Below are 13,038 nucleotides of genomic sequence, written 5' to 3'. Positions count from 1 at the left end.
TAGAAAGTGGGGTTAGCTAGGCATGGAGGTTCGGAAAGTGTACTAGGTAGTAACGGTGCAAGGGAGACAGCACTGTGTCACAAGTGGAGTACGGCAGTCAGTGACATCTATAGCATGTGCTTGTCTACAACGCAAAGCAAAACCAACAATTAGTCTTACTGTTGCTCTGTTATTGGCAATCTGTAAAAGGTGGGCAGGTTGTAGGAATCGCCTCATCCCGTGTCTGTTCGCCTGTGTAGGGTTAGTGCCTCTTTTCAGTTGTTTGAGTAGTAGAAATCAGTGGTATGGCTCTGGCAGCTCCAGCTTTGCTGGAAAAACCTGATGTGGAGTAATATGTCTGTCTTTCCGTAAAGAAAAGGGCAAAGTCATAAAATTCAAGTACTTTTAATTCTTTTTTAACTTTCATGGTGCCTGTCTAGCATTAATTCAGTTTACTTGTCTGCGTATATTAAAGAGCACATCATAACTTTAAGACTGTAAACTCTCTTTTCTGTAGGTCTGTTGGAGACAGTAACTTCAGTCCTTCTTCATCCCAGCATGGCTGCTCGACTTGCTGCTGCGTGGTGCTTGCGGTGTGTGGCCGTGGCATTGCCTTTTCAGTTGACTCCATTTCTAGATAGATGTGCAGAAAGACTCAACAATCTGAAGACCTCCCCTGAGGCTGTTAGTGGCTACAGTTTTGCAATGGCTGCTTTGTTAGGCGGTGTGCATCAGTGTCCCTTAGGTATTCCTCATGCCAAAGGAAAGGTGAGATAATGAGTGTTTCATCTGTGAGTGTATGAAAGATACCTTTTTATCTAGAACTAATAGCTTTGCAAAATCTGTGACATGGTAATGAGTTAAGTTCAATTTCAATAATGCTTTATGCCTAGCAAGAGAGCAATGACCAGAGCGTACATTTGTAGAATTTCAGTCGCAATATTTACCAGGTTTTTTCCTCTTTTTCAAATTTGCATTCTTGTTTGGCATATTAATGTGTAATTGTTGAAAAGAGTATTATTGTCTGTGTTGTCATATGCGAAACACTGATCATCTGCTTGAAATGTAATCTGCATTCATTCTTTATGGAAGGTCAGTTTAAATGATTTGAAAATATCTTCATAGTCTGTAAAGGTGGATGTGTAGCAGTAGCTTGCAGTGGTTTCATTTATATTTTGTAAAAAACATTGGTTTTTGTCATTGCTGCAGATGGTGGTCAGTATTGCTGAGGATTTGTTACGAACTGCTGCACAAAACAGCAGACTCTCCTTGCAGCGGACTCAAGCTGGATGGCTTTTACTTGGAGCACTTATGACTTTAGGTTTGTAAGAATGGTTGCATTTTGTTTTATTTTAATGCTTGTCCAACTTTTCTGATTATCCGCTCTGGCAAATGGTCTCTACATATAATTAGTCCATTATCTAGCACAAGAGTATTTTATACCAAGGGAAACAATGTTAGTGCATTGTATCAGCAGTGTTGTTTATGCTGGGAAGAAGTGAAGTATTAATGTTCATGTAATCTGAAGGATAGCGGAAGAAAGAAAATTTTCTGCTCTGTTTTTGGAAGCCCAGCCTTTAGTCATTCTATGAAAAGGGAAAAATGCCCATAGTCTTCCTTCCTCAGTACTGTGGTACAGCAGAAATGGTCTGTAAATAAAATGTAATTAGTAGTCCAACAAGTTGCATGTGGGTTCTTGATAGGCAACAGTACTGATTAGAAGCGTTACCAGTTTAAAAGGCATTCAGTTGTCTTTTAAAAAAGCCAGCCTCGTGTTCATATCTGCCATCACAGAAATATCAGAAGCTATATTTTGAGAAGTTAGAAGGATAGCCTTGAATTTTGCAGCAATAGTGGGTTTTTTGTTTGGGTATTTTTTTTAACTGGAAAATATGATAAAGTTCTGATGCATTCTGCAGTATTTGGATCTCTTAGCAAATAGCATTTTGTGTTTCATCTTGTTTCTCTAAATTGTCGCTCTTTTTGCCAGCTCATTGTCATGTTTTTCCAAGTGTAGCCTTTTTGGTTGTCCTTCAATGTGTTTTTAATGCTCTTGCGCTGGATCTTCTTGAGCTTTTTCAGAAGTTTTCTTTAAACTTGACCATTAAACTAGTTACCTCATCAGTAACTATCAGTGAGCTTGCCTTCAAAATAGTAATATTAAAAAAAATTAGAAGTCAGAATAAAAAGATAGTAAAAAGACAGTTGGCAGTGGTTACATATATGCATGACAATGTATAGAATTGCCAGTTTCCTATTTTTAGTACAGATATCAACAGACAGACTTACCTATAGTATTTATTTGCTGTACTTTCAACCTAGAAATGAGAAAGGTTTTCCTTTGTTTTTCAGTGTTCAGGTAGGGAGAAAAGTAGAGAAGTGAAATAGGAGAAAAATAGCTTAAAGAGCAAAAGCCTTCATGGCAGCTTTTTCACACAGTTAAATACAGGTTTTTATTATACAGTCACTTTCTTTTTTAACATAGGTCCTTCTGTTGTTCGGTATCATCTGCCTAAGATGTTGCTGCTATGGCGAAATGTGTTTCCACGTTCTCTGAAGGAACTGGAAGCAGAGAAGGCAAGAGGAGATTCTTTTACTTGGCAAGTAACGCTGGAAGGCCGCGCTGGAGCTCTGTGTGGTAAGAATTTCAAACTTGGAGATTACAAGTGTGCAGTAAACCAAAGCAAATATCCCAAGGATTATAGAGAACTCCTGTAACTTCCCTTCTTTCTTTGAAAATGAGTAAGATGTGTCAGATTTTCGTTTATTTGACCTGGTTTTGGCATATAGTTTTATGGGCATGTCACACAATCTCTGAATAATATTTTTAATTGCTGCTTTTTTGATGTTCTCTTAGGATCTGTATCTTGCTCATGCTTTATATTTGTTTGTTTCAATAAAATTTTAATTTAAACTATTTTTTTACTAGCTATGAGAAGTTTTGTTGCTCACTGCCCTGAGCTCCTTACTGAGGATGTGATCAGGAAATTGATGACACCCATAGAATGTGCCATGACAATGATGTCGCAGTAAGTAGGCAGGTTTTGCCCTTTATTCCCTTTTGTCTTTTCCTGGACCTCCAATACTAGAACTAATTTGTTTTTATTCGTATTCTGACCTAGTACTGTTGCTGCTTGTCCGTGTTGGAAAAAAAAAATATGAAAAAATGTTTATGGTCATTAGCTTTGTAAAAGTATTTTATTGCATAGTCTGTGCTGAAGGGCCTGCCGTGGTAACTTTTGTTAGCTGTGTTTTGGATTTTCAGTTCAGTGAGCTTTTGAATTCATGGTTTGCTTATCCTTGTGCAAGAAATGAGAAAACTAAGATACTTGTATAGTAGATGTTAAACAATAAACTCTCCTTGTATGAAATGTACTAATGAAAAGATGTTCAACATTTTACAGAATAGAAGAAAATGCACAGTTTTGGGTTGGGTTTTACGGTTTGCTGTCTCGTCTCCCCCAGTCCGTGTCCCCCCCTACTCCGATTAAAATAGGAGTTGCTTCTGAGGAAGTATGTCTCTGATTTACAGCAGTGTGTGTTTTTTAGGAGAAAAAAAAAAAAAGATGTTTGCTCTGTAGTTACCTCTGAAAATGTACTGATAATTGAGTAACGTTCTCAGAGTAGTTCTCTGAACACTGCTTTCTTGTCTTGGCTAGAGATGTATCTTGTGAAAAGAAATCTGAAAATACTCTTCAGTAACTGTGATACTTCGGGTTGTCTCTTTTCTCTTTTGATTCTATAGCATTCCGTCAGTAATTAAAGCCCATGGAGCTCATCTCAAAGCTAGTGCAGCTATGGTCCGTTTAAGACTTTATGATATATTGGCTTTGTTACCTCCGAAGACCTATGAAGGTATATAATTTTTTAACAATTTTTATTAAAGTAAAAACTCTACTTACTCCTTTTGATTTATTTTTGATGCTTGCCTTTGAAGCAGATGTAAGATTCAAAGGAGAATACTAGGAATCTCCAAGAGTCTTGTTCTAAATTACTCATCTTCTGTATGTCATCATGACAGTCTAACTACAGAGTATGAATATTGCAAAATATTAGGTTAACACTTGAAGTATAAAAGTTTCAGTCCTGTTTATAGGATTGAGAGATATGGGAAAGTATGGAGATCATGTTCTGAGCTCAAATTTATGTGTTTTGTGTCATTGTTACTTCAAAGATGGACAGCATTATTTCTAAGTATACTCAAAGGGCGGATGTGAGAATGAAGGTTTAGTTTTGGTTTCTGTTTTTGGTTTTCTTTTGTTTTGTTTTTTAAACACGATTTGATCTATTAGACGGTTTTATGCTATTATTATTAAATTGCTGGGCACTGTCACATGATCTGAATGATTAGCTTTTGGGGTTTTGCTTGTTTTTGTTAATTCATTAAATTACATGATCATGTGGATGAGCAAATTTTTGCAAGATCTGGATTGTCATCCTGGAAGGGATGGCTGTCTGTTGGTTTGGAATACTGGTTTGGGAATTGGGAGCCCAGGGTTCTGTTTGAAGCCTTGCTGTCAACTTTAGTCTTGTCAGGTTTACTTCTCTGTTTGCTACCTGTAAAATCGAGGTAATGGTACATGCTTTGATTTGTAACTTCTGATTGCTAGCTGAAAGGTTTTGGATAAGCAGCAATGATTCTTTTTAATGTCCATCCTTTTAGGATCATTTAATGCGCTCCTTCGAGAGCTGGTAGCAGAATTTACTTTGACAGACAACTCTGCTAATACAACCACATCGCTCCTAAGGTCTCTTTGTCATTATGATGATAGTGTTCTTCTTGGCTCTTGGCTGCAGGAAACGGATCATAAGTCAATTGAAGATCAGGTAATAAAAAACTGGAAGAATAATGAATTATCTGCACTGTCTGTGTGATGTGTGTGCAGGGGAAGCCCTCTAAAACTGAAACTTCATGCCTTGTTTTCAGTCTTACTTCAGCAGTGTGTTAGATGTGAGTCCTTCCATCTGCAGTGTAGTGTTTTGATTAAAAACTGCCTATAGCTGAGATACAAATTGCATAACGCTACTCATATGGTTGTGGTTAGTGAAGTAACTTAATTTCTGTAAAACAAAACAACACTCCCTGTGCTGCCCCGCCCTGATCGTCCTAGCCTAGCAGTTGTTCTCTTACTTCCCTTGGTTGAAGTGAAACGGTTGTCAAAATATAAGTATTGCAAACAGTCTTATAGCAAAACAAGATGTAGCTGGTTTTATAGGTGTAGTATGAAATCTCACGTTTCATTTGGAAGCATTGATGCAATTGTGTTGGCATTACAAGGAATTTGGTGCATTTCTAAAAAAGGGTGGGTCTTTGCAACAGGAACTAAAAACTTAAAAAAGGAAACAAGTATTGCTATGGAGGTCTCTCAATAAATTTTTTTCAGATCAACTAGTAAATATTGATCTAGTTACCATTTTTCATATGGCCCTTGGAGAAGGAATGTAGCATAGGAAACAATTTGTTAATGCTAAATGATTTAGGAAACTATCTGGTAATAGCCTTCTCTTTACTTTCCTAATTTGTGAGACTATGAAGGGGCTGGCTGCCTCTTTTCAAGCCTTTTACTCTCATATATTTCACGATGTAATGACATGGGGAGAAAAATAAAAAAAGTTTGTCTGTCTGGGTATATCCACCAATGTATCTCTGTCTTCATAATGCTGTTCTGATTTTTGAATTCTCAGTGAACTGTATTCCCTAGACAACTAGCTTTTCTGAGCATTTGCTGAGCTGTGCCATCATAAACTTTGCAAACTGGCTTCTCGGAAATTTCTTGGTGTAAGAAGGGAGGGGCCGAAAACGCCTGTTCTGCCACAGCCTGTCTAATAATGGCAAGGTTTCTCAGAAGGCAGCTGTCTTGACTGAGCAGATCCAAAAGCCAAGACTGATATCAAGTATGAGAAACCAAGGGGAAACTGTTTCTGAGAAACGATCAGCAGGTCAAAGCAAAAGAAAGGGGTTTATAAACATCCCTCGTTTGTTGTGGTGGACATAGTAGACTTTCAGTGCAGCCTTCAATCCACAGAGCTTTTTGGGACACTGCCCACCCCTGTTTTTTTTTTTTTTTGTTTCTTTTGTTTTTTTTTAAATAAAAGAACCCTTCTAATCTGTAAAACTGTCACTGTTGGTAACTGAAGCCCTGTAGTGCATCACAGGGATTTCTTGTGCTTGGTCATGTTTTATTTTTTAGTGATATGGAGGTCTCGGCAAATGTTTGCTCTGTTTTCTGACCTTTTAAGAAGAATACAGAGCTACTAGATTCTAATTTTGTTTCATGATTGAATAATTAACAAGTTATGAAACTAAGTTTTTCTTCAGAGAGAACAGATAATTGTGTTTCCTGAAAGAATGATGGTTAAGAAGTATTTTCATGATGATAAGATTGTTAATAATTTTAGTACTGTTTCTGAATCTTTCTGTGTAGGGAGTCATTAGAGCCCAAACTGATCGTTTCATGTGCTGTATTGTGACTCAATGCTCAGACACTGAACAAATAACCTTTTTTCTGAAATGTCACTTCATAGTCAGTGATTTAGAAGCTACTATTAGTACCAGAATTCCTCTGCTTTTCTCTGATTTCCATCTCTTACTACCAGGAGTGACAGTTTGTGCATTTTTCCAGCTTTTAACTGCTTTGACCCTCTGGGATTTACTGGCCCTGTAAATGCTAGTGTGTGTATGCATAGGGACACTGCAGTTGCATTCAGGTCTTTGTAAGCTATTTTAAGCTACTGCATACATGTTTTGGTTATCTCTAGTTCCAAATTCTGTGTGCAAAGGTATGTTCAGAGGTACTCATGTGGCATTTTGCAGCTTCAGCCAAACAGTGCATCTGGAAGTGGTGCTTTGGAACATGATCCATCTTCTATTTATTTGCGCATCCCTGCTGGTGAAGCTGTACCTGGTCCCCTTCCTTTAGGAGTATCTGTCATCGATGCATCTGTGGCTCTCTTTGGTGTGGTTTTTCCTCATGTTTCTTACAAACACAGGTCAGTTTATATCAGCATTCCATTTCAGAATCTAATGCCTTGTTCTCTGGATAGTATTATGTTTCAATTTTTGTTTCCTTGAAGTAGGTATCTACTTTGATACCAACTGTCTTTGAATTCAGAGTTCAGTATTTGACCTCTGTGGCTCTGAACATTGTGGCTCAGGATTCCAGGATATGTTTACTCAGCTTAGAAATAAGATGATTTCCTGAGTTTTATCAGTTTTGACGATTAGGGTTCAGAGGTGGAGATTAGATGTTTCTCTCCTCCTACTGCATTTGACAGCAGTAATATCTCTGCAACCAAAATTTCCTGCACAAATATCCACTGCAATTAACTTCAAATCAGCCTTCAAAATGTAGCAGTGGCATCCCTTGAATTCCATCTGTGTTCCATGAATAAGACAATCTGATTTATACTCAACAAATGATTTTCTGCATCATGAAAAAGAGGGAATGGAATTCAGCTTATTTTCCTTTGTGTTCCACATTACCTTTGCAGAGTTTTGGGTTGTCAGGACTACTTTAGTCATTCAGTTTATTCAGCCAATTTGTTACTGAGCACAGAGTGAAAGCAGCTCTAAGATGCATTTCAAAGTAAAATTATCCTTCAGTGCAATCCAGATGGGAGCAGTTTTTTCCTAGCAGTCAGTCTCAGTGTGCAGTGAGCGCAGGATAGATTTGAGGCCAGCTTGCAGTAATTCAGCTTAATCTATATCTGTTGTTGGCTATGGAAGGATTTGGCTGCGGAACTGCCGAGTAGTTGAGAATACAGAGTATTCATTATACTTCTGTTCTTGGTATCCTCTAGGAAGTACTCCTGCTCCCAGTAACACATTCTGGCATGGTTACATGGGGGGAAAATGGAGGTTAAATTGGGAAAACAGTAGGAAAAATAATAGGAATATAGAGGGTAACACTATTTTGAATGCTAACAGAGAGGCAACGTTTTTCTGCACTTATGCTCATAGCTTTCTAGTTATACAGCCAAATGTATCTGAAGATTCACTTCCTCTTGGTGGTGTTTTCTTCAAAAGGAATAATAAACATTTGTGGATGAGCTAAAAGAACCAGCAGAGGGACATTCAGAATAACTCTGCCCTTTCTACCTAAAGTGAATACCTTCTGCAGCCCCTGAAGCATACATTCCATAAATTCTGTGACTGAGTTTAAAACGACCTTTTGTTGTGTGTGGGTTTTTTGCCAGATGTGTGTTAGTTTGTGTTTTGCAATGATATCACTTAAATTATATCCTTTCCTTTCTTTTAGATTACAGATGTTGGATCACTTTGCTGAATGTGTCAAACAGGCTAAAGGTGTTCGCCAGCAAGCTGTGCAGCTAAATATCTTTACTGCTGTTCTTAGTGCCTTGAAGGTAAAACTTGTAAACTTACAATGGATGCCACAGTTCAGCAGCTTGGTTCATCGATTTGTATTTCATAGAAAGTTAGAAGAACCTTACTAAAGTTACCACTTCAGCATTCAAAAGTTTGAAAATACCAAAATTGAAATTTTTCAGATCTTAGTGTGAGGTCTTGCCTGCATGTGTCAGTACAGAGAACAGATGAATCGGCATTCTATAGTATACAGACTGTCTTTTTTTCTTTTTCAATTCTGTAATTTTATTTGCAGTGTACTTACGGGTTTAAGTACTTTGTCCCATGTACTCAAAAATCCCCTCATGTCAGAGAGTATTGTGCAGATGAGGCTCATGGAAATAAAAATAGATGTGGGTTTCCATTTTGGAGGTCTTAATTTTTTCTTCTTAAAACTCCATACTGCTGCATAGAATTCTAGATGCTTATCTCCAGTCCCACTGACTTCAGTTACAGCTCTGTGTTCTCCATCTACACTTGGAAATCCGAACTCATGCTGTCAAGTCAGGAAGCGACACCAAGTCACGAATAATATTCCTGAGAAATACTTGGTTTCAGTGACTTGCATTGCCTCGAGGCTTTGTGGGACAGTGTCTTAGAGCATAGGATTTTCTTTCTACTAGTCAAATTTCTTGAGGCATTTCTAGTTTTGTCACTGTTTCATGTACTGTCCCGTTCATGAGTCTTTTGGACAACATCTGTCATTGTCATCCTTCTTCATCTTCAGGGCACCATTAAGTCCTCTGTGCTGAGGAAGCTACGCTTCTAGAAGTGCCAGCCTGCAATTAAAGATCGGATGATTTTCTTCCTGTCTGAATTTTGCCATAAAAATACTGGCTGCCTAGTTTAAGCTAATTATTACTGGGGTTCTGTGTCCTTGGTTGATAGGCAAAATACATTGGCAAAACAGCACCTTTCTTCCTTGCTTTGTTCTTAGAAATGTGAACCACATTGCTACAAGTTGAAAAGTAGATTCTGAGGTAGATGCCTGGAATGTCCTGTGTCATGCCAAATGGCCAAAGAATTGTCAAAATTGAGCTGAAACAAGGATTTCAGAACAGGAAATGAGAATCTGTGGTAGAGCCATCAACTTCTTCCTCTATAATACATGCCGTGTTTGTACTTCACGTGTGTTTAATTATTTTTCCCAAAGTAAAAGACTTCTTGAAATCTGTAGTGAAAGGTGATGTACTGTTAATGACATGTGGGAACCAAGGAAGCTGTAGGAGCAGTTTAGTGTTACTGTTCTGTAGAATGTTCATGGAACAGGCTGTATAAACGTTTGCAAAGATGTGATTATTAAGGAAAAAAATACTTTAACAAGAATGTCTTTGATTTAAGTGATTCTTGCAGAAACATAACTGAGCTGGGGTTTTTCTGTCTGACAGAAAGAGATGTTGCAGTTTGGTTTTAAAGCTTCTCTTTTTTTTTCCTAGGGTATCTGTGTAAAGTTAGCTCAGATTCAGTAGCACTAGGGTGCATATAGCCCTGTAATGCATTTGATTAAAAAAGACTGGTGCAAGAGCTCTTTCTGTGTGTGAAATAGGTAGAGTGTTGGCAAATGTAAGACTAAGTGTATTGTTGATTCTGTGTTTTAATGTTTTCAACCAGTCTATTTTAGGATAAATAATTGAAAAAAATAAAGTGCATAATTTTTATTTGAGAATCTCAAGTACAGCAAAACTGCTCTTATATTTTCCTTTTCTCCCCTGATTTGGAATGTTTTTTTTTCATGTAGGGTTTAGCTGAAAATAAAAGCACATTAGGACCAGAAGAAGTCCGCAAATCTGCTCTGACGCTGGTCATGGGTGCCCTCGATAATCCTAACCCGATTCTGAGATGTGCAGCAGGTGAAGCTCTCGGCAGAATGGCTCAAGTGGTTGGAGAAGCCTCTTTCATTGCTAGAATGGCTCAGTACAGTTTTGATAAGTAAGTTGGTTTTGATTCAGAAAAGGGAATAAAAATACAATTTAACGTGGTTTGGAAGATTCCTCTACTAAATACCATATTGGTTATTCTCTTCATGCTTTGATTGCAATGATTGTGTAGATCTAACAGATCCTCAGATCTTCTCTTTTTGATTTAGTTCACATGATTCTTCCAGGAATAAAAGCTGAGTTGTTAAACTACTTGGGGTGTGAAATGATACCAAAGAATAGTTTTTGATGGGTTACTTCAAGATGACTAAACTGCTTCAGGTGGATAAAAGCAGTTTACACCAAGTATGTCTGTAATATGAATTGTGTGATAGGGGTTCTGTTTCATCAAAACATCCTCTTTACATATTGATTTATCTACTGGCCCATAATTTTTTTCCATATTCTGTTAATCTTAGGTCTGTAGAAAGATGACTGGTAGATGTACAAGACAGTATGTTTTCCAGTTTTTGGCTTAAATTTAAGACATCAGCCTATCTGTCAATCAGAATGCACCTGTCTCAGGGCTGCAGCCCATGTTTTTGGCTGGCCAAGCTGCACGCACATAGCTTCGGTCCCACTCTCCTACCTCTGGGTAATTCAGATTTTCCCATCATTTCATCTTGTAATAAAGTACATAATCTTTCCTGTCTTTCCTTGGATTTCTATTACTGGGATTATTTCCATAGTTTCTCATGTAGGATCTGAGTTGTTAATGTTGCCGGTCTGTTGACACTGTCAGGTAAATTTGAGATTTGCATCTACTTTTTTGTTCACTTGTGGCTAAGAGCATGCTTGCCTTTCAGATGCAGACAAGCACGAAAAAAATATCTTTGTTCCAATTAAGATATCCTTCTTTTCTGTCTTTTTCCCACTCCCTGAGAAATTTTTAATTAAAAAGTTACGTATGTAATGTGCATTCGGAATCAGAAGTATTGTGGAAAATGCTCAACAAGTCACTGCTTCATACAACTAGGTCAAGCAGAATACTATTCATTCTGGTTTAGTTTCATTAATAAAGCACTATTTAAAAAGCAAAATTATTGTAAGAGTCATAGAACTCAACTGTAGAAGGAAACAGCTGTATTAAAAATTTACTCAGTTGACTTTGCAGTGGAAGATGTAGCTGTGGAGTACTTCGTAATTTCTCAATATATGTTGCTATTTTTCCATTCTTGATTCCTTTTCACTGCAGGGGTCTGATTCTTAAATTAGTCTGCTGTGAAACATTGGTAAACACTAGATGTTTTTCCTATATTCTTTCACTTCCAAAACTCTTCTTTATCTAAAATGTCAAGTTCTGACTAGGAAGAAAAAAATTACAATTAAAATATCTTTTTTTTTTTTTTCACTTGCCTTATATGTTATCAATCTTGATAGCAATATAGATTAAGTACATTGGTTTTGCTTTTGTTGTTAAGGCTTCTAAAGATCTTGTAAGATGGCTTGCAAAATTCTGGTTTTGCACTGTTCTGGTACTTGAAGGGTTCTTTGTTACAAAGTTAGTGAATAACATTATTTCATTTTATTTAAACTTTGATAGGTTAAAATCTGCTCGAGATGTTGTATCAAGAACGGGCCATTCTTTGGCTCTGGGCTGTCTCCATCGATACGTTGGTGGGATAGGTTCTGGACAGCATCTGAAAACTAGTGTCAGTATTCTCTTGGCTTTGGCACAAGATGGAACCTCACCTGAAGTCCAGGTAAAAAACGCAATCAACACAGAACTACTTTAAAATGTTCAGTATTAAAACTAAATTATCTGTTCAGATGTTCTTTAATAGAGATTGTCACGTGTAAGCCAAATCATATGACTGTAGCTCGTGCCAGGGAGTGTGACGCAAGCAGAACTTTCCTTATAAATTCTTACAGTACAAAATCCCAAATACGTGCTGCATGCTGCAATTAAAATGTAATCTTACTGTCAGGGAGGTGGTTGCAAGTGGTCCTGTTAATTCAGTGACTATACAGAATCATACTACCACCTTGATTTAAATTGTTAACTTGAGAGAACAGGTACTAGCGTATCTTCTTACTACTTTTCATCAGAGCAATACAAAAAATAAATCAAAATACTCAAGCTTATCACTTGGGAACACAAGCCTGGTTTTGTTTGGAGAGAATGTTTAAAAGATTATAAATACAATTTAAAATCTCTTTCAGATTTCCTTAATTTAAGGTAAGACAAAATTCAGGTTGCATACATAAATTCTTCATGTATGAGTACGCAATTCTGAGGCATAAAATTGTGTACGGTTCATTTAAAAAACAAAATGGAAAGGGTTACTGCTTTATGAAAAAAATATGTGAAGTATAAAGGGGAAGCCCAGGTGAAACTTGCATGCCTACCTTATCTTCTGTTGAGAGTATGACACCAGACCACCATGAAAAGCTAAACTTTTAAACCTCGTCCCTCACTGGATCAGTGTGGATACAGAGAAACTGTATGGGAATACAAGCAATCGAAATTTGCAAGAATGAAAGGATAAGCTGTAAGGTGCTACCATGTGGTTAGGACTGTAGAAATAGTTACGTGATTGCTAGTGCTTATGGGGTTTGGGTTGCATCAGAGCGGATTTAAAAGCAGCAGTCTTAAAGGCAGGTTTTCTAACTCATTCCTAAGAGTCTGGCTTTGTAGCTGTAATGTTCTTTTAACTTAGTCTTTTCACACAATTGCATCACATATTTAATGGAAAAAAATTCTGAAATTAGATCATTTAGTAGCACGTTATGGAGAGATAGCTGATGCAGGTCTGTTGGGAATTTATTTCCTGTGAA

General features: G+C 37.3%; 1 protein-coding gene across 3 annotated transcripts in view; it reads left to right on the top strand.

The window, feature by feature from the left end:
- HEATR5B (HEAT repeat containing 5B) overlaps positions 1-13,038 on the top strand; it is a 59,204-nt gene that overhangs the window by 11,165 nt on the left and 35,001 nt on the right. For all 3 annotated transcript variants that reach the window (XM_037405415.1, XM_037405416.1, XM_037405417.1), the window contains exons 10-19: positions 497-747; positions 1,189-1,300; positions 2,465-2,617; positions 2,909-3,008; positions 3,725-3,834; positions 4,643-4,806; positions 6,794-6,969; positions 8,238-8,343; positions 10,083-10,273; positions 11,804-11,963. In XM_037405415.1, the coding sequence (XP_037261312.1) occupies positions 497-747; positions 1,189-1,300; positions 2,465-2,617; positions 2,909-3,008; positions 3,725-3,834; positions 4,643-4,806; positions 6,794-6,969; positions 8,238-8,343; positions 10,083-10,273; positions 11,804-11,963 (1,523 nt within the window). The remainder of the gene's footprint in view (positions 1-496; positions 748-1,188; positions 1,301-2,464; positions 2,618-2,908; positions 3,009-3,724; positions 3,835-4,642; positions 4,807-6,793; positions 6,970-8,237; positions 8,344-10,082; positions 10,274-11,803; positions 11,964-13,038) is intronic.

Source organism: Falco rusticolus, chromosome 12, assembly GCF_015220075.1.
Source record: "Falco rusticolus isolate bFalRus1 chromosome 12, bFalRus1.pri, whole genome shotgun sequence".
Lineage (NCBI taxonomy): Eukaryota > Metazoa > Chordata > Aves > Falconiformes > Falconidae > Falco > Falco rusticolus.
The sequence above is the reverse complement of the archived record's forward strand: the minus strand, read 5'-3'. Positions and strand labels throughout refer to the sequence as shown.